This window comes from Canis lupus, chromosome 32, assembly GCF_003254725.2.
Source record: "Canis lupus dingo isolate Sandy chromosome 32, ASM325472v2, whole genome shotgun sequence".
In the NCBI taxonomy this organism is placed as follows: domain Eukaryota; kingdom Metazoa; phylum Chordata; class Mammalia; order Carnivora; family Canidae; genus Canis; species Canis lupus.
The window spans coordinates 29,304,502-29,326,293 of NC_064274.1; the positions used below are offsets into that span (position 1 = coordinate 29,304,502).

Genomic DNA, 21,792 nt, shown 5'->3' on the forward strand with positions numbered 1-21,792 from the left:
GTATTCATTAGGGCTGAAGAGAAAGGCAAGGGTTAAGTAAATAAGGACATCAAATTAATATCCAGGCCTAAATGTTTTAGCAGAGCCAAAGAATCTGTTTAATCATTCAAGTCAACAAAGGTTAAGATAATAAAATAAACTTCTAAATGCTGTCCTCTTCTGGAACTTAATCTGTCTTGTTGAAGATTTTTTTAAGATGCTATCAGATTTGTGTAGTCCCAGCTGTTGTGAAAATTTACTTGAATACATTGGGAAGAGAAAGAATTTTATGAAAATAGTTAAGCAGAGCTCCTGGGTGGCTTACTGAAACTGTGAGAGCTCAGGACTCATTCAAAACCAGCTGTTGGCTGATGATGTTAAGACCAAAAACCATTAAATCTTTTACTTATCAGGCCTCTGTGTCATTTGGCAAGGCGATAGTAGCCAACCGATTAGAAGATTAATGTATAGTCAAAAGATAACTTCATGATGTTTGTTCATTTTATTGCCAAATTTGATTGATATATTTGACACAATTTTGGAGCAACATAGTACCCTAATTTAAAAAGACAGGATTAAACATTAAAACAGTTTTGCTTATTTTTAAAAATATGTTTTAAGTCACTAAGATAGAGAAAAGAAATATGAGCTATTAACATCAAAGTCTTGAGTATCATTGTGATTCCCAGGGCTCTGATTCATGACAGGGGCAGGGTCCCTTAAGATCTGGGCAAACAAATCCTCTTTGAAGTGATGGTAATAGTAGTAATGGGTGCAGACAACAATGGGAAAAGCCTTGAAAGTCTCAAGTCTTTTACACTTGACAATCAGGTTCTGTGAGTGATGAAGAAATACAAAGCAATTTTTTTGCAAACAGAGGCTCAGAATAAGAGCAGAAACAACAAAATACCTGTAGAACAGTGTAAACACAGCATTATGAACAGGAGAAAGCAGATTTTATTCATCTGGTCATGCATCCTAAAGAAAAAAAAACTACTAGTAGCTAATATACTGAGATCTTGGTATTATACTATAATCTTCAAATTGGTGCCATCAAGTTGAGAAGAAAAATTGTATCATCACAAGGTAACTAGGTATTCTGATGTGCCTTGGATGGGGATCAACATTTTCCCATTTCCTCATGTTACATGAGGTTCTTGGGTATGACTATGAGGCATTTACTCATTTGTTTTCTGGCGGGTGGGTCAACAGTGCATGAATTGTAAAGACTGAGGCTACCATGACAGCCAAGGAAAAGATGCTCCTATTTGCACTTGTGTTCTCCAGATGTTTCGCTCTCATTCACAGAGGCATGGAACTTTAAAGTTGAAAAGGTCCTGGCAGCCACCTGCAGGCAGCTTGCTATCATGAAAAGAGAGCAAAACTTGAAATCTGGGTTTGATTCCCAGCATTGTCTTATGGTAGAGTGTGCAAAGAACTTGTACAAATCATTTAACCTGAGCTTGAGCTCAATCCCCGTTAGAAAAAAAAATAGTCATATGATGGGGTGTCAATCAAGGTGGCTCAGTTGTTTAAGCATTCAAATCAGTTTCAGCTCAGCTTGTGATCTCATGGGTTGTGAGATCAAGCCTCCTGTTGAGCTCCGTGCTCAGTGGGAAATCTGCTTAAAATTCTCTCTTCCTTTCTCTCTGCCCCTCCCCCAATCACACTCTCTCTAAAATAAGTCTTTTAAAAAATGGTCATATTCTTATTTATGCTACTAATTCATAGAGTTACTTTTGAGGATAAATGAGAAAATATATGGAAAATGTAATCTGTAAGTACCTACCCTCAAATCCTGGCTCTGTCACCTACTGGCTCTGTTGTTGTGAACAAAATATTTAAACTTTCTAAATCTTTGTTTCCTCATCTATTAAATGGAAATAATGAAAGCAAGTATTTCACATGGTTGTTGAAATAAGATATGTCTTCATAGAATGGTTGATGCATTTTAAGAGATCAATAAAATTGCTTATTGTTATTGGTGTTATTATTTGAGCCATAGGTATTTTTGTCATCCCTGTTGTTTCACATTGAGCTTGATGACTATATCAACTACCTTGTTGATAGGGGAACAGCCTGACCCACTGGAAAGGTACAAACTAGGGGTCGAGAGAGCTAGGTACGAATCCATTTTCCTACAACTTACAAATTATGTAAACTTGGGCAAGTTACTTTACCCCAGATTCTTCATATGCATTATGGACAGAATGATCACCTATGATCTGTAAAGGACTTGCTATAGATTTTTTCAGACATTATTTTATTTAATTCTTGTCATAACCATAGGAGCAGATAGTGGGAGTCAGAATTTGATGCCAGTCCAGCTTGACCCCAGCCCATGTTGATATAATCATTCACCCCAGTGCATGCACTTTTCCTACTTTTCTTTCCTGGTATCCTATCTTCCTGAACCACAGTAAGGCTTAGAGATGATGTGTGCAACTTACCTGGAAAGGTAAGACTAAGTAATTAGTGATTATAATTATGATGTGGGAGGTATTACTTCTTGGTCCAATGTTTGTTCAGTCTAGGAATGCCCCTACAACTCCCTGACAGCAGGTCTTCAACCTTTGCCTGAATACACAGTACAGTCACAGTCTCGGAACTCTGTCACACAAATTTAGGAGGCTGAAATGGAACACAGTCTTGGTGATTGACATCACAGAAAAAGCACCATCCCCACTATACAGCCCAAAGACCTAACTGAAGTATGATGTTTGCAGAAATATACTGAAGATTAATGGCAAATCTGTAATGACATCTCCCCAGGAAGCAAGGAGGAAAGTGCAATTCTAACATCAGGATGCATTCATCGGTGGAAATCTAACACTCAGTGTCTTGTAGAATAAAACCAAATGATATCTACGGTTGCTACACTACACCTAAAATTGTAAACTCAAAATTGGTTCAATGCATACTGACAGAAAACTCATGCCAAAAAAAGTTAGCCCACCTTCTTCTGCACTAAATCAAATGCCATCAACAGTATTCAAAGATTGTCAACTTTCCTACCATTTACCTTATAACTTCTTGCACTCTGATTTCCACTGCTTAACAAAATATACTCCCTTAATACCTCATGACCCCAGGACATCAAAACCACAGGCTTTTTATAGGCCTCATCCCGGTCCTTTCCTTTTATTGAGAGCATTTAATGGGCCATTTTTTTTTAAGTAATTCATCCTTTAGTGTTCAAATATTGTAGTGTCCTGGTTTTGCCTTTAAATGAAGCTCACTGTCTTTTCTGATTCTCCTTCTTTGTCCCACTCCCTAAAAGTGGTTCTCACTTCACTCTCTCACACACAATTTTTCCACTTCCAGGGTTTCAATGTTCACTCCAGCTATGGAATGGTTATGGCACCACCTCAGATTCTCAGTCTCATGCTTTCAATTGTTTGCTATGTTATTCCAGTGAAATAATTCATCCAGATCACAAATTCCACATAACTAAAATTTGACTTACTTATTCTTCTGACAAATTTTATCAAACCAGAAACTTCAGCTCTGTCTTTCTGACCTTTTGCAATGTCTGCCCCTACATCCAATTAAAAGATTTGTGCTGAATTTTCACTTCAGTAGTGTTTTATTCCCTGACTGCATTTTTTTTTTTTTTAACTTGACCCTGGCCACAAGTCACCAACGATCACAGACCTGAATGTAAATCCAGTATAGATTGAACTCATCTCCCACCCCTGCTTGAAGACTCTTTCTAATTAATTTCTCCTCTATTAGTGTCATACATCCTTGGTTTTCCCTCTTTGTCTAAGTTTTTGCTTGATACTTGTGGCAAATCCTATTGGTGAGATTGAAACTGTGCCCCATAGGGTTAATGACCTTGAAACTAGGAGAAAGCTTAAAGTTTGCTCTTCAGAAATGTTTCCCCCCTAATCAGCTACTGTGTCTTTTCAGGCCCCACTAACAAATCCACTAATGGTCTCCATAATGACCTGAACTCAAGGTCAATTGATGTATTCCAGCATACAAAGAGGCAAGGTTCTGAGTAGAAGCAAGGCCTTGGAGAGATAACGAGCCCAAGATCCCAAGATCCTATTAATACTAGCTCTTAGAGGATTCCCATAGCTCCCTTCCCCTTGTCCAATAGTTATCTATGCCTCAGTATAATGGTAAAGTCTCTGCCCAGGGAGGAGCAAAAGCTTCATTAACATAGTGTACGATGCATGTATAGGCATGTTTTTTCAGTACACCTGTGCAAATTTATGCCCACCTTTACATGCGATGCCAAATCTCTCTTTGCTGAATATTCATCCTAACCCTAAATAAAAGGAATCCACTCATGCCTGCTCAGAGAGTCATAGCTTTGGAAGTTATTCCTTGTGATCTCTTTATCTGCTACAGATAAAGTTTCCTTTGTGTGACAACTCCACTTGGTGCTAGCCTTTATCTATACCTTACCAAGGAGTGAACTCATGTTGGTTTGGTTACAAGATGACCTGACTTTCCTTTTCAACTCCAGTCTCTTTGGTTCACTTTTAGCTGTGAGGTCACTACATGACATAGTCTGGCCAATGAGACATGAGCTAAAAGTTTGCCATGAAATTCATGGGGAAATTTTTGTTTTCTGGGTACAGACTCCTCTCCTTTTATTTTCCCTATTGATATAGATGTGGTGGCTGGACTTGAAGCAGCCTTCTTACAATTACAAAGGTAAGGCCAAGAGATTCAGACAGACTTCCATAGTTACATCATTGAATTATATAAATAACCCCATCAACTACCTTCTCCAAACTTCTCATTATATGAGAAAAATAAACCCATATGGTAGGCTCCATAAAGAACATGGAGCTCTTTCCCATATTTTGGTGACTCCTTTGGAATTTCTTCTTTGGCTCACCAACATAGCCCCTCCCCATTGCTCAGCTTCTCATTCTGCTGAGTGTGGTCCCTTACCTCCAATGATACCTTATGTTCCAGACTGAGCCAGCCCATCCTCTCTGCTCACTTCTTCACTGAAGACTGGTCATTATCTTTATAGCTCAGGTTCTTATGACCTTGTTCTGGATGACTAACACTTTCCTGGGCCCTTTCAGTCTCTTCCAATTCCACTCCATATGAAACACCATCATCAAGTAGATTTTCATAAAGAACATTTGGTAATAACACCAAAGAATCTGGCAGTAATATACATAAAAAATGTACTAAAAAATATTCAATGTCCTCCTTCTGCCTATCACACTTAAACATTCAAAATGCTCCATAACATAACTTTGATAAAAAATTTCAGTCTTATATGATGTAATTTTTCTATATTTAACTTATACACTTGGCAAATAAAATATTATTGTCCTTAAATGAATCCTGTCATTTCCCACTTGTGTAATATTGTTTGTATTATTTCTTCTTTTTGGAATGTGTAACGGCTTGCTCTTCATCTTCTCTTCTAAAGATTATCCATTTATCAAGTCCTAGCACAAGTGTCACCACTTCCACAGTGTCCAATTATATTTAAAATGGAAGAATGTTCAGTTATCTAGAATCTCTTGGCATTGTTATTTAAGGCATATAACATACAACCACCTGGTTTTCTTATTCAGGCACCCATGAGTTATTAGCAACTTGACGGCAGTAATGACATAATAATATTTTATTCTAACATTCGACAAATATTTATTGAGTCCTTATCATTCTAGCTGATGGTGGTATGAACCAAGATAGACCAAGCCCTTGCTCTCATAGAGTTCATATAAATGGTGGGGCATGTTTTACAGATAACAAGCAAATAAATAAATATACAAAATAGGATAATCTCAGATTTAGATTGAGTAGTTAGAGAAGTTCTCCCCAAAAAAGTATTTGAGATGAAATCTCAGGGATAAGAAGAACCCAATCACCAGAAGACCAGAAGAGAGCAAATAGAAAGTGATCAAGTTGGGAATGAGTAGGATGTGTTTGAAGTGCACGTAGAGGACTAGGTGGCTGGAGCACAGTTCGGGGAGGGGAAGAATGGTGTGAGATGAGATTACAGAGTTAGGCAAGGGCCAGATCTTGAAGGTTAATGGAGGCCAAGAAAAGTGGCTTGGATTTCATCCTACGGTTTAAAACAGGGAGTAACATGATCTAATTTACAATATAAAGTGATCCCTCTGGCTGCTGTGTAGAAAATGGATTACACAGGGTCAAGAGTAGAAGCAAAATTACTTGGAAGACTGCTACTGTAATCAAGAAGATGAGCTGATAGTAGGTTGAATTTGGTGGTAGTAGAAAAGAGAAACTGTGGCTCCATTTACAGTTTCTAAAGTATTAAGCATGGTATCTTGAAGATAACAGAAGCTCAATGTATATTGCTAAATATATGTACAAATGTTTCAAAAATAGTTTCACCTGCTTAATGTCTATATTATCTTCAACACTTTTCTGCTTTGAATCATATAATATGGCTTACTATATTCCTGTTTGACACCTCAGAAGCCAAAAAGAAAAAAGATTTAAAAAAATGGAGCCCGTCTTCAAGAAGCCCTGTTTCTTCAGGAAACAGTAGAAACCCCATAACAGTAGGTGAGCTAACAAAGAACTGAAATGATGGAGGGTCATTTTGTCAATTATGGAAAGAAATAAATTACTTGAAACAAATGTAAAAAGTTGAATTAAAAAACTATGATAGGATAAAAATGGGCATGATATTCAAACACAAAGGTCTACATTTTAGAAAAGCAAGTCTCCATGAGCATCAGCTGGAATAGTGTGTCTACGGAGGATGTGAGTAAAGTGAATTTTCATTAAAATTGAAAACTTTTCCAGTTCTAACTTACTTTTGATTTTTCTGGAAATATAAACCTTTCATTTTACTATCTTAGTATGGTAAATTTCCTAATAAGTCGCTAATACTTTCTTACTAGAAAGGGAGGTTTATTTTTCAAAGAGCGCTAAATGTGACCTGCCTTGTTTCTAAATTAGGAATCTGAGAAAAGACAGGCAATTTGGTAGGTTCTCATTCTTATTCACATACACTTCACAGGAACTTTTAGATTTTTTTTTACCCATGAAGATTCACCCTGCATGATAAAATCAATCCAAACTCCAATAAAAAGCAAAATTGTGGGGAAAATGAGATCAATTTTTGCCACTTTGCACCTGAAATGTTAAATGGCTTCTGAATCGTGTGAAACTTGGCCTTAGTCAGTGTGAAAACTGGCTGAAATCTGTATGAAAGGCAGTCTGGGTTCGTCAAAGCAGTTCATGAACTTTGGCCAAACTTGCAAGGAACCTGGTCCAAGTCTTAGTTTGTAATGCAACATGAAACCAGGTGAATTTCACATGGTTTCAGGTTTCATCCTGAAAATTTGGCCTACCTTTATAATCAATCATCACTTTTTGGAACGATGAAAGCCAACACACCTTTTTGAAAATGAGGACTGTGTGCATATTGATGACAGCTAAGCTGTGAACCACCCCTTCACTTCCTTTGCCAAAAGAAGATTTCTCAGAATGGAAACAGCTTCCCCCTTACCTGGAGAAGGCAAGTTGAGTGATTTTGATATTTCATGTATAAAGAATTGATACTCAGTACATGGAGACATGCCATATGAAATAATCACCACATACAGATCAAGTGGCTTTCTTCTAATCATTTAAGTTTATGAGAATTTTATTCCATTCACATCTATGACAGATATCACGATGTTTACTCTCCTTAACCATTAACATCAGCTTTTAGCTTGAAGTTAGTCATCGCTAGAATAATTGCCATGAGAAACAAAATGCTCTGAGGCATGGTCATTATTTTTATATAAAGAAATGGCTGAAGAACTGAAGGAAAACAAATCATAGCATACCTTTTATCTAGTTTAATGAACATGAAGAGATAAGACTACAAACTTATCAAGTTTGCATCAACTACATTTTTTGCAATAGAACCTTGACTGCACTATAAATGAACTCAACAATTAACTACACACAGTGAATCTTACAAAACCTACAGTTTCTGTTTTCAACCTGAATGTTTTAAAAGTGCTTTTCCACTGTAAAAAATGACTCTTCAACCAAATACTCGCTTTTGTGCATAGTGACATGAGAAAATTGAGAGGTATGTCTGAACGGAGCCACTACATCATTGGAACAGTATGTCTGAACATTTGGGTAATAAGGCACAGATGTGAAGCAGAGGACTTGGCACTACCAAGGTAACAACGAAGCATTCACCATTGTGTTATAATGGTTAGAAGAGCCACATTTGAGAAGACTAAAAGAATGCCCCTCCTCCCTGGGATGCTAAATTATATTACATCTTTTATCTGTTTAAAAAAATCTATAAAAAATAAGAAATTCAAGTAAGTATTATTCAAATTTATGAAGAATAAAAATATAAAATGCATTAATATTTTCATCTATAATATAACATATTTATGCAATAGCACATAAAGTTTAACTGCAGAAAAAGGCCAAATTTAAGAGGAATCCAAGTAGCCTCTATATTACAAAACAATGCATGCAAACCTGAAGGACCCAACGGCCAACAAAACAAAATGATGGTTGTTATTGACTTTTTACTAGTGAATCTGGCCCTTAACCAGTAGGGCTAATTATTGTACAGTGTCCTATTTAAAGGTTTCAAGTTAAAGCAATGCTATAGGAGGTACTCATTAATTATTATTAAGGCCATTTCACTAACAAGTGGCATGGTATGGTATTTTTGCCAGCTATTACTAAACCATGACACAAAAGCAGTTATAAAGCCAGGGCTACTTTAATTCAATAAGTTTGGAGCTGAAAACCAACTTTCTGCCCAGGACTGGAAGAATGCAACTTACCCGAGGTCCCTGATCACCTTGTTCTCCCTGTAGAGTAGGAAAATGAGATGGTAGATAGTTTTAGCATAAAGTCCATATGTGACGCTCATTACAAAATATAACATAGCATAGATCATACCAATGGATTTCCACTAACTTAATTTGTTTCTGCTACACATTTTCTTACCTTATCACCTTTTGGACCAGGAGGGCCCTAATAAAAAAAGAAAAGAAAAGAAAAAGAAAAACATGTTTAATAAATTTTAAAAATTATAGCTTGAATAGATTCAAGTTTCCCTATATCAGTTTCCCTATATCATCACCAATATTTGGTATTTTCCATCGTTTTGTTTTGTTTTAGATATTCTGATGGGAAGTGTAGTAGTTTCACACTGTTTTAATTTGTATTTCTCCAGTGATTAATTAGTTGAACTCTTTTTAATTCATGTGGTGTCCATTTTGCATCTTCATCCATAAATTGTCTATTCACATCTTTTGTCCTTTTTCTATTGAGTTGTCCTTTAGATTTGCTAGAGTTCTATATATATTATAATATCTATATATATCAAGAGAGAGGTGAGAGTGCTTTACCATTGTTTTGAATATGAGTTGTGTATCAGTTATTTATTGCAAATATATTCTCCCACTCTGTGTATTGTGTTTATTTCTCTTCACTGGGTTTCAATGAACAGAAGTTCTTAATTTTAATAAAATTCAATTTAACATTTTTTTCTCTTTATCTCATTTTGTGCTCCATGAAGAAATTTTTTCTTACTCCAAGGTCATAAAGAGATCCTTCTATGTTTATTCTAAAAGCTATAAGTTTTATTAAAACTACTTTAATACTGTATGTTAACTTATACTGGAATTAAAATTTTTAAAAATTAAGATAAATAAAAAAGAGATGTAGTATACACATACAGATGGAATATCACTCAGCCATAAAAAAGAACAAAATCTTGCCATTTGCAATAACATAGATGGATCTAGAGGGTATAACTAAATGAAATATATCAGACAGAAAGACAAATACCATATGATTTCACTCATATGTGGCATTTAAGAAACAAGCAAAGAAAAAAAAAGAGAAACAAAAAAACAGACTCTTAACTATAGAGAACAAACTGGTGGTTGCCAGAGGGGAGGTGGGTGGGAGGATGGGTGAAATAGGTGCACAGGATATAGAGTACATGATGTGCACTGAGTAATGTATAGAATTGCTGACTCATTATATTGTAACCTGAAACTAATGTAACACTTCCAGTGTTAAAGCATGTTAAACTTATATTGTTTGGTATGGCATCGTGCCCTAACTGAAGGGGAAAAAACAAACAACAAAAATAAGATAAAAAAAAGAGGCTTTACTACTTTCTTTTTCATACTCAGATCTGAATTCATAGGGAATTGATACTATGCACAGTGTGAGGTCAAAGTCAAGATGCTTTTTTTTCTCCTATGTGGATATCAGATTAACCCAACACCATTTATTGAAAATGAATCTTTTCCCCATTGTAGTACAGTGTTATCTTTGTCATAAATCAGATAACCACATAGATGTGGCTCTTTTCGGGATTTTCTACTTTGTTGGGCAGCTGTCTATTCTTAAGCCACACTGAGATTTTCTTTAATCTTTAAGCAAAAATGCCAGCAGGAAATACTAAATCTAAAGACATCCATACGCTTTTCCGCTAGCTCTTAAATATGAAATCATGTTTCAGGGCTCAGCCTACTTGAAGACTTGGAGCATTTGAGACTTACCTTCAATCTCTCACCTTCACCTTTAGCAGTCCTGGGAGACAGTGTAAGTCTAGACTAGATGCACTTACGTTCTAGCAAAGTACCCCTTCCTAAGTCCTTGCTATGGTGCTTCAGGTGGAAATGTAGGAATACTCTGTCTACTGAAATATCTCCTGCTAGGTATCTGCTACAGAGGAACTGTACTAAATTTCCACTCTCAGGAATTTAATGACACTCAGAGTAACAGCTGTGAGGTTATCACAAACTTAATAATAACTATAATATCATGTCTTGTATTTTTGTGTATTTTACCATTAACAAAGAACTTTCACCTGTTAATGTATTTAATCTTCTCTCAATCCAGCAAAGAAAGTATTATGATATTCCTTTTATAGATGCCAAAAGTAAAACTCAAAGATTACCAAGGTTAGGTCTCTTGCAAGTAAGTTAGCCAGGACTTTAACCGAGTCTGTGTGACCAGGTTAGGATGGTAAGTGTTGGGACACAGCTCTAGAACTAGATTCGCATAAAGAATGTGGCTGCCTTCAACAGACACCTTCTGAAATGCCTCCCAATTGCATTTCCCAATATCCTGGGCAGTGACCCCAAGACCTCAAGTTCAAAATGAAAGAGGAATTGTGGAGGGTCAGAGAGAGAGAATGGGAGCTAAGATAATGGAATCAACTAAGTAAACCCTTGTCTCTCTTATCCCAGAAAAGACTTTTGCCATTAAAACAAAGGGAAACCATGGAAGTCATTTTTCTTTATGTTTTCAGTAAAATGTTAACGTTTTATTATTGTTTTCAGTGAACCAAGTAGTGAGTAATTGCTATAGACTGTGTCTACTTCTGTAAAATTAAGTTTAAAGAATTTATTAGGTCATTTTAAACACATATAAAATGTTCTCTAATGCTCTACAAGTAAGGTTTTACTTTGGTTCGGCAAAGGAAAGTCCCCCCAAAAGAATGAGAGGATACCTACTATCAAGTTTAAGAAATACAATGGATATTCTAGTCTTTATTTAAATAGCATGTTTTTTAAGTCTATTTTCATTTTTATATACATTTTTCAATGCATATAGAGAGTTTGGCAATCTTCTAGGCACTGATGGAAGTTATGGTGGGAGAAGCTGCTTTAGAAAACCTGAATGGTCTATTTTGGAAAAGTTTAATAGTCTAGTGCCACAATTAAACACTTCCCAATACTAGAATTAAGAAAAACTCTCCGGGGATCCCTGGGTGGCGCAGCGGTTTGGTGCCTGCCTTTGGCCCAGGGCGCGATCCTGGAGACCCGGGATCGAATCCCATGTCGGGCTCCCGGTGCATGGAGCCTGCTTCTCCCTCTGCCTGTGTCTCTGCCTCTCTCTCTCTCACTGTGTGCCTATCATAAATTAAAAAAAAAAAAAAAAAAAAAAAAAAAGAAAAACTCTCCTAGAAGAAAATCCTATTATAAGGTTACTTACAGTTACTATGGAACCCCTCCCCTGTGCGGACCCCTTTCCCCACCAAAAGCTTCTCTTTAAACTTTAGTTTGCTTTTGCTGGTGAGATTTCAGAGGCCAAGCCTCTCATTGTTCTAGTCCTCTCAAGGCACTTTATTAGGTTATATGGCATGTTTGAGGTCAAAGCTTTTCCAAAACAATTTTACAGTGGAGTGCAAAGAAAACTTTTTTCCTCAAAGTCCAATTACTAATGCCAAAGCCACATGTGTCAACTAGACCTCTTTAGACAGCTTACCATAAGCAAGGATCCTTAATTCACGACCATATAAAAATTTGCATTCACAATTGAGCAATAAATACTGCTGCTTCAAAAGGGGATGTTTCTGCGCAGACAGAATGGCGTCCTGGCACCTGCCAGCTCAAGACAGACCCGAAGCAGAGGTCAACCTCCAATCACAGCTGTGGCGACTGCTTCGGACACTCCAGACCCCACTTGTGCTCTTAGGATTAATAGCAGGTGTTTTCTTCTGCTCTGACTGAAATCCCACTCTTATTTCTGAATTGGATCCTCTTCACTGCAAATATGGATTGAATTTGAAGAAAAACATGGACGATCTTCGTAAACACAGATAGTATTTAAAAATTTGGGAGTCATGTTCTTTTCTAAGTCAAAACATTACAAGTGAACAAAAGGTTTCTTTAATTATTAACTTTTAAAATTAAAGCTGGGTCACTATTTAAGTTGTTTTGTCTTTAGACTGGTATTAACCAAAGGATAGGCAACAATAAAAATTAATGAATTATTTGAATTACGGTATATTTTACCGTGGCATTTTGTTGTTTCCAAATACACTAAGCTAACAATTTAATAGTTGGTGGAAATATTTGTTCTTCAGATATCTCTGTCAGTGATTCATTGGTAACTATTTGAAAGTAAAACTTTCTTGCTAAAACAAGTTTGAGGTCAAATAAGTAAATATGGGAAAAGGACTCTTTAGGTAAGGCTTCTTTTGGGATTCCTATCCTTCCAGTCTGGTCCAGTAGATTGGAGTTAGATCTTTTATTTTGTCCACTTAAATAAATAAATAAGAATATTTGAAATGATTATTTCTAATTAGTTTTATCTTATTAACCCTAATAACAAATTTTAAAGGTGCTAACCAAGTTTTTATTATTAGCGTTCTTATTCAATAGTTGGAGTGTTTCTTGTAGAGCATTGTTAGAGTGTTATAAATATCAGTGGCAAACTTCAAATTAACCTCTATTCAAATGATTTCAAATTCAGAATTTATAGCAACAATCCTGCTATTTGTACCAAGCCTTTAATGTGGATCTTAGCCTATACCAACTTCAGTCTCCCCAAATCTATTTCTAGCCAAATAACTAAGATTTTAGATCTTTCTCCAGGCTCTATTACCTGGTTTGACTAAATTATAAAACCAAACTAAAAGCATTGTGAATGAGAGGTACTATAATTGACATTCAGTAAAATGTTGGATTTCAATCTGCATAAAGTAATTGAAATATAGCTGGAAAAGACATATATTCCTGGAGCCTGGATATTCCAATTAAGACCTTTCATTCATCACAACTGTAAATTTTGCCTACTTCGAATGGCAAAAGCTAAAGGGGGAATGATTTTTTAAAGATGGTAATCATGAAGACAAAATTAAATTCTGCTAGAAGTTAAAAAAAAAATGGAAAAAGAGCAAACCCTGGACATTCTTGGCAGCCAGAGCTGCTGGAATAAGAATGGAGTTATGATTTCTATCCCAGAAAAGCATAGATCATTTTCATTTTTGAAATATAAGAAACCTTTTTCTGATTAATTTTTTCATTACCATAGAATTATGAAGACCAACAAGTTTTATTTTCTAAGCATTTATGGCCAATTACCAGCCAGTCAATGTGCTCTGAATCTGAAGGAGGGATATGTAAATATAATTGTAATCAGTGGAATGAACGCTGTGTTGTGGCAGTACAGAGAGGAAAAAAAGTGGGAGAACTGGAGTTCAAAAGATGATATTGGAACTGGCTCTTGAAAGTTGGCCAGAGATAAATGGGACTGGGAAGGGGTGAAGCAGTTCAGTCAGAAGAATATGCCTAAGTGTAAAAGAACATCAGGCTATAAGAGAAAGACAAGGAGTTCAGGGCGGTAAGAACATATGTCGTGTGGGGAGTGTGTGGGGAGTGGTAATGGGGGATACTTAGATTTGGGAAAGAGATTTGGGAAAGGTTGGCTAATAAAACCCAAATCCCTGGGCCGAAGTCTGACATCAATTTAACAAAAGAATGGTAAGATCAAGTATGCTCTGTGGAACTCTGAGAGCATGGAATGCTATCCTCCTTAGCAATTTATTGCGTTGGTCCAAGAGATAGATGATCGTGGGAACAAAGGAAAAGTTCTAGATTCAGAAGACATTTCTGAGATAGAACCAAAAAGACCAATTAACTGAATGGACATGAGAGCCACTGACAGATCATCAATGTGGTGACTCATTCGAAAGTTCACAATTTAGTGCATTAACAGAAAATGGTTGGTCTACAACTGCTCCCACTCTGATGAACACAGGAACTCCAGAGCCAAGTGAAACATATAGAATATTAAATCTGGTTTTAGGGGTATTCAAATCAAAACTGATTATTGGCAGCCTTGGCTGGTCTGATCAGAAATAGTTGAGAAAGAGAAAATTCTCTATCATCACTGTTGGGTAAAAGGAGCATAGATGACATATTGTGGCCATACTGGCCAGCCATTCTTCCTCTACGTTAACTTATTAATAAATAAAGTACACCTTTATTACATTTCTTCCTCTGTTTTTTAGACTGTAAGCTGAACATGGGTTACTATATTTAAACGTTGTAATTTCCCTAGTTTTTTAAAGATAAGGAAGACAAAGGCATTAACCGTTCTCTAGGAGTGTAGCACAACCTCAGTGATCAGTGCATGTTTGATGTCTATGTACTCAGGTATTCTTTTTTTTTTAATTTTTTTATTTATGTATGATAGTCACAGAGAGAGAGAGGGAGAGGCAGAGACACAGGCAGAGGGAGAAGCAGGCTCCATGCACCGGGAGCCTGATGTGGGATTCGATCCTGGGTCGCCAGGATCGTGCCCTGGGCCAAAGGCAGGCGCCAAACTGCTGCGCCACCCAGGGATCCCTGTACTCAGGTATTCTTGTAAACATTACTTTATCAATGTTCAAAGTCTCCTAGGGAGGAAGGAAACGGAATATCTGATTACCTCATGTTAAAGTAGGGTAAAAGTCTCAATTCTACAGATGATAAGATTTCTGCCTACTTGCTGACTGCATCATAAACTTGGCCCATTGTGACAATGAAATAGATGTTCTTAAGGCATACATTCATGAATAAATTGAATTTGGTACCACAGTTTTTAGCAGGTATTTAAAACTCACAAAATCATAGTGCAAATAGTATTTAACAACGGAAAAACCCAGTGCTTATTTGAAAAGTAAGGACCCTAGCTATTTATTTATTTATTTATTTATTTATTTATTTATTTTATTTTTTTTAGTGACACATTAAAATTTGTTTATCCATTTGCTAGATGAAGGACAATTGTTTGCACATTGGAGTTATTATACATAAACTGCTCTGAGCATTTACATACAGGGTTTTGTTTAGACATAGACATAGATTTTCATGTTTCTTAGGTAAATAATAGCAGGATTTTTAGTTGCAGGGTTGTATAGTAAGTGTATATTGAACTTTATAAGAAATTGCTACATTCTTTTCCAGTGGCCATTTTGCATTCCCACCCAGCGATGTATGGGAATTCTAGTTACTCCATGCTCTCATTAACACTTGATGTTACCAGTCCTTTTAATGTTGCTTCTAAGTGAGTGTTATAAACATCATTTCCTGTGCCTATTCATAATTTGTATATATATATATTTCTAGCTATTTAAATGTCAATCAAGTTACCATACTTCTGAGTAAAGTGTTTTATGCAGTTAGCTTAGGCTCACTTCTAACTAAAATGTGAACATGTGTTCTTCTAAGTGTATACCTAAAACCTTGAACTCTAATATATATTTCTGCTTTACTAGCATAATATATATTTTCAGAGACATTTCTTCCTAAAAATCACTTTTTTTTTGTTTCATAGACTTTCAATTTTGCAAATAATTTCAACAGGTAATGTGTAAATGTTAAACTTTCTATGGAAAACCTGACATAAAAATGTAGGAGCTCCTATATGTAAGTATAGATTTGTGTGTGTGTGTGTGTGTGTGTGTGTGTGTGTGTGTGCTTGCATATAATTTCTTTTTAAAGTACTTCAGAAAAAAGTAAAAATAAAAAGCAAAAGTACAGGGGCACCTGGGTGGCTCAACTGGTTAAGCATCTGCCTTCAGCTCAGGTCATGATCCCTGAGTCCCAGGACTGAGAGCCCCTTCAGGCTCCCTGCTCAGCCGGTAGTCCGCTTCTTTCTCTGCCTCTCCCCCACTCATGCTCTCCTTCTCATTCTTTCTCTTTGAAATAAATAATATCTTTTTTAAAAATAAAAGATAATTTAAAAAAGCAAAAGTATAATTTGGAGAAATTATTTCAAAATAAAGTAAATAAACTGTCTTGGTGATTAAGAGCTCAAGCCTTGGAGTCAAACGGATTCAGATTGAAATCTTGGTTGTGATCACTTGTGTAAACTTTGATAAGTTAATTAAACTCCTTAAGCCTCAGTTTCTTCATCTGTAAAATGAGGAAAATAATGCTTATTATTTGACTAAAATAAAACACTGTCCATGAAACAATTTGTAGAATGCCTGATTGACCAATGATAATGATTATTAAGTACACAGTCAATGTTTTTAATGTTTTAATTATGGTAAACATAAAATAATTTTTTTTTCTCAGGCACTTGACCTGAAGATAAAGATGATAAATATACTGATTTCCTAAAATCAAGACGTCATGTGGGAAGAAATATGTTAGGCTTATGGCTAAAAATGTTTGGAGAATACAAAGGTTTAATATAGTTTACCTTGATATTTAAGAACTATTATCAAAAGAAAACCAAAGCAAGACTAAAACAGCTCACTGGTTTTAACCATTACTTGAATGACTAACCAAGGTTACACTTTAAGCCCTAGCACTTTCTAGTCGCCCCTAGCATATAGTAGGTACTCAATCAATTCTTGCTGAATTGAAACATCCAGAAAGAAAAGAATACAATAAACCTCTCAGTGTTCAAAGCAGCAACATATAAAGAATTATACAAGAACCAGATTCAACGTTGCTGCAGAAGAACTGTGTTTATTATAGTGTCAAACTCTGGTAAGCCAGGGAAGGGAATTATAGCTATAAACAGATTTATAGCTTCAGACTTTACACCTTTCATTTTGCATTGAAGATTAAAAGAGACCCAGCAGAACAGGGGGTAGGTATAGGCAAAAATTTAAAATATCAAAACCAGCCCCACTTATTGCAAAACTAATTTTTATAGCTATTCTTTTCTGGGCATTTTCTGTGGTGAGATCGTAACTTCAAGTTCTTTTGTGATGTCAGTTCAAGCCTTGAACAAGGGACTATATGTGCTCATGATCAGTCTTAAATCATAAGCAGCTGCCATAAGGAAACAATTAGTGGGGTCTAGCACTAAAAGAAAATTCAGAAAAACCAAACATTTAAAAAGGACGCTCAAAAGTAAGACTGATGTAGCTCAATGGAGTTAAGGGCTTATAAAACAGCAGGAATCGGGAAAGCTCACTCTGGCTTTCTTTTCTAACACAATACAAATTAAATACAGCCAAATTACTGCTCCTGCCAATCAAAACCAAGGGTTCCCTTCTCTTTATCTTCATCCCTTGTATCTAAATGTTTTAAGTGACTGCTAAAATTATTTTGTTTAACTTTGAATTTTTTTTTTTTACTTATTTTTAAGAGGTCAAATAAAATGAACTCCATGGTGAAAGACCTGGAATCCTAAACATTCCTTTTGTTGAAAGAAAGTATCAGCTTGCTTTCAATGCCCACAGTAGCTCCTGTGATTTTACAGCTAATGGTCTAAGCTATCCTACATACCCTTACACTGCTCAATATAATTAAAATGTATTCAGAGGTACATTCAACTTTACACCTTGGGTTTAATTTACAATAGTTTACTTCACCATGTTTCCTAATATACTGCCCCAACATAATTTTGCCCAGGATACTCAAGAAAGCCTGGTTTGCAAGTTAGTTTGATTCTTTGTTTTATTTGTCATATTTTATAAAACAATGCAGTTTTGTAAAGAGCAACTGAGCACAACACAAGGATGAGGGTAGATATTTCTTTGAGTCTAAGGAGATATGGAGAAGGAATAAAAAACAATCAACTGTCAAAAAAAAAATGAGAGTAGGAAAGCCTGAAGCTCAGTATAAATTAGAAGCCCAAGCTCTCTCTCTCTCAGCTGATGACTAAAATGATCAAAAGCTTTTAATGTAAGCTTCTACAATTACGGTGCTCTTCATCTTCAGATTTTTCTGCAGCTACCCCTCTTCTCTCTGTGGAGTGAAGAAAATATTGTACCTATGCACTCATGCCTCCTCTCCAACCTTGCCTGCTATGTATGTATCATTGCTCTCATTGTCTTTTCAACCAATACAGTTCCCTTAGGTTCTTCCCCTTGCTCTCTAAACACATCCATTCATTCAACCTCCCTAAAAGTCAAAGGGAAGAAAAGTTCTTTTGCCCTCTCTTCCCTCACTTGAAGGTCCTATCTTCTTCTAATTATCTCCATCAAATTTGTTTAATAATAGATTGGTCATAAAAAGAAAAAAATTGTCTTTGAAGAAAGAGAAGGGAGGTAGCAAAGTAGAAGTCATATTTTTTACAGTCTGATTTTAGGAAAAATAAAGTAATAGGAGGTGAAATACATATTGGTCTTGGGGGCATTTCTTTCCATTAGGAAGAATAAAGCTAAGCTATGAGAAGGGAAACTGCTGAGCCAGTCTTTGGGGCCCTAGAAAGGAGTCGCTCTGGGCTAAACTAAAACTAAATAAACCAGAGCTTTGGGGAGGAAGGGTTGACAAAACCCAAACATGACATGCCCAAATTTGTGTCTAAACCTTTTGTCTTTTCACTTTACTCCCTTCATCAGCTATCAAATATACCCTCGAGGCTTTAATTATTACCTGACTTATGTCCTCAATTCTTTTCCAGGCTGCAGTCTGCATTCCCAACTGCTCACCAGATGTCTAAGCCAAGATATGCCATCATCAGCTCAAACTCATCATTCTCAAACCAAACTTCTCAATTTCTACTGCAAGCCATTCATGACTCCTGACCTTCCTATTTTTTGTTAAGCACACCACTACTCCTCCAACTCTAAAAGGCCAGTGTTATGTTTGATTCAGTAAATGGAATCTATTGCCAAGTCCCAGAGATGTCATTCTCCACAAAAGTCCTTTGAATCTATCTTTCCATGTTTGTTGCCAATACTTATTCCTAGAAAACAGGAATAGTCTACAAGCCTCTTAAATCTTCTCTCACTTTATCCCATCCTACATATTTTTGTCAGATTATGTTTCCTAAGTCACATTTCTGAACATATTCCTCAGCCCGAAAACTGTTAAGGGCCCAGTGAAAAAGTCCTTATAGGCAACAATCCTCCACGGATACAGAAGCTGTTACAGGAAAGGTTGCAGGAAATCAGGCCAATAACACTTGACCTGCTGATCAATGGAACATTACCTGCTTCTTGATAAAATGAAGAGGGGAGTATACTACATCTTCATAAGAGATTATTTCCTAAACATTAAACCAGAGACTAATCATAAACTTCTAAATGGAACTTGCAGTTTGTGAGATATACAGAAGATGAGAACAGGTTAAACAATACCATAAGGATGTCACTAGATCAATTCAGAGTGTGTGGCATTCTATATACAAGTCAAAGGTTGAGGGAAAATTGGTGATGTGAAAACATTTTTATTAAAGGAAGACAACTAGAGAGTAAAAGAGACTATAGAGTTATAGCAATTAAATGCCAATTGGGCTTTGGGTCTTGATTCAAACTAATAATCTATAAAGAGACATGTTTAAGACAACTGGGGAAATTTGAATATGGACCGGGTATGATGATAATAAGAAGTTAGAGTTGATAATTAAATGATGGCTATATTTTAGAAAAACCCTCTCAGAGATTCCTATTTTAGTATTTACAGATGAAATTATATAATATCTAGGTTTTGCTTTTAAATACATCAGCAAACAAAATAAACCAAAACAAAAAGCAAGGGGAAGGGATTCATGAAACAAGATTAGCTATTGAGAATTCTTGAAGCTGGGTGATAGTTCTAGGGCAGTTTATGATACTATTTCCTTTTCCTTTTGAGTATGTTTGAAAATTCCCCAAAGAAATAGTCACATAATCAAAAATTTTATTTTCAGCAACCCTTCAGATTCCTACCAAATAAAGTGTTAACTTCTGCCTTATGTCCAAAGTCCACTATGATCTACTCCTAACTTTCCTTTTCTAATTTATCCCCCCCTCCCACCCCTGTCCTGATTCCCCATGAGGACCCTGTCCTCAAGTCAACCTTGAATACTAGCTGTTCTCAGAGGGCCCTTCACTGCTGTCACTTCTGTAAGCAGAGATGCTTCTGCCATTCTTTCTACTAAATAAGCATCCTTAATTATCATTTGACTTGGAATAATTATAGCACACCTTCTTGAAACCTCTTACCTGGCAACTTGAGCTATGGAGCTATTTGAAAAAAAATAAACATAGTAGAAATTTGAGTTTCTGAAAGAAATCTTAGTCCCAGTACAAATGTTAGTCCAGTAAGCGTCCTGTCTCCACCCGCCTCGACAATCTCACTGTCGTCATTACTACCAGTCATTGGTAGCTCATCTCAGTGATTTCTCTTCCCTTCACTTTACTTGATCCTCCTTTGGAGATGTTTTCCCTGTTTTGAAGTCCTAAAGCACTTGTGATTCTTTTATAAAACTTAGCTCACCATGCTAGGTATAAGATTTGTGCTTCATACTGAGCTATCAGGGCCCCTAAGGGCAAGAAGAAAGGTATATGGGGAAATACAACAAGCAATGCCTCTGGAGGCTTTAATACGTACTAACACATGACCTTTGGCAGTCACTTAACCTCTCTGACCCTCAGTTTCTGCATCTGTAGGATGGAACAAACAATATTTAGCTTATATGGGAGTTGCAGAAAGTAATTAAAAGAACATATGGTATGTAAGTATTATTTTCTTCCTCTCTTCTGTTCCTAATTCAAATGTAGTCTTGTACTTTACACATGGTAAGTATCAGTAAATACATTATCAGGTTTCCTGCAACAGAGGTCTCTAAGAAGTTACCAGAGTCAAATTTAGTATTACCTGAATAGCCTGTTGACAGTCAAAAAGTCACAGGTATCTGTATGGCCAACATGTTTCCAATGAATGTTTATGAGGATATATTTGATTACAGCTAGAAGCTGTACTTTTTGAGATCACTCTAATTTCTCATCTGTTGACTCATAACTAGTTCAGAGAGCAGACTAGTAGTAAAAGGAATAAAACAACTTTGCACAGTCTCTTGAAGATGAACTCTATGAAAGAATTTTTTTGAGATGTCTCAAACATGGACAGATGTTTTTGGCTCCTGTCTCCCTCTCATCTGTAACTCCCAACTTTTAGAAAGGAATGTTCTATGTTCATTCTTCCCACATTTTCAATACTGAATTATTCCTAAAACCATGGCAATATTACTTTGAAAACCACCAGGCCACTAAAATTGCTAAGTAACCTTATAGTTGGAAACCCAGTGACTATTATAGTTCACACAGCTGACCACTCCTCCTTTATCTTCTTCTGGATCTTCCACTGTCTGATGGGGATTTCCTCTGTAGGAGATCTTCCTTTCCTCCCCCTCTACGTACTT

General features: G+C 36.2%; 1 protein-coding gene across 1 annotated transcript in view; it reads right to left on the reverse strand.

Moving 5' to 3' along the window:
- Positions 1-21,792, reverse strand: part of COL25A1 (collagen type XXV alpha 1 chain) — a 445,201-nt gene that overhangs the window by 149,448 nt on the left and 273,961 nt on the right. The window contains exons 6-7 of the mRNA XM_035709664.2: positions 8,914-8,940; positions 8,748-8,774 (exon numbers count right to left, since the gene is read on the reverse strand). Of these exons, the coding sequence (XP_035565557.1) occupies positions 8,748-8,774; positions 8,914-8,940 (54 nt within the window). The remainder of the gene's footprint in view (positions 1-8,747; positions 8,775-8,913; positions 8,941-21,792) is intronic.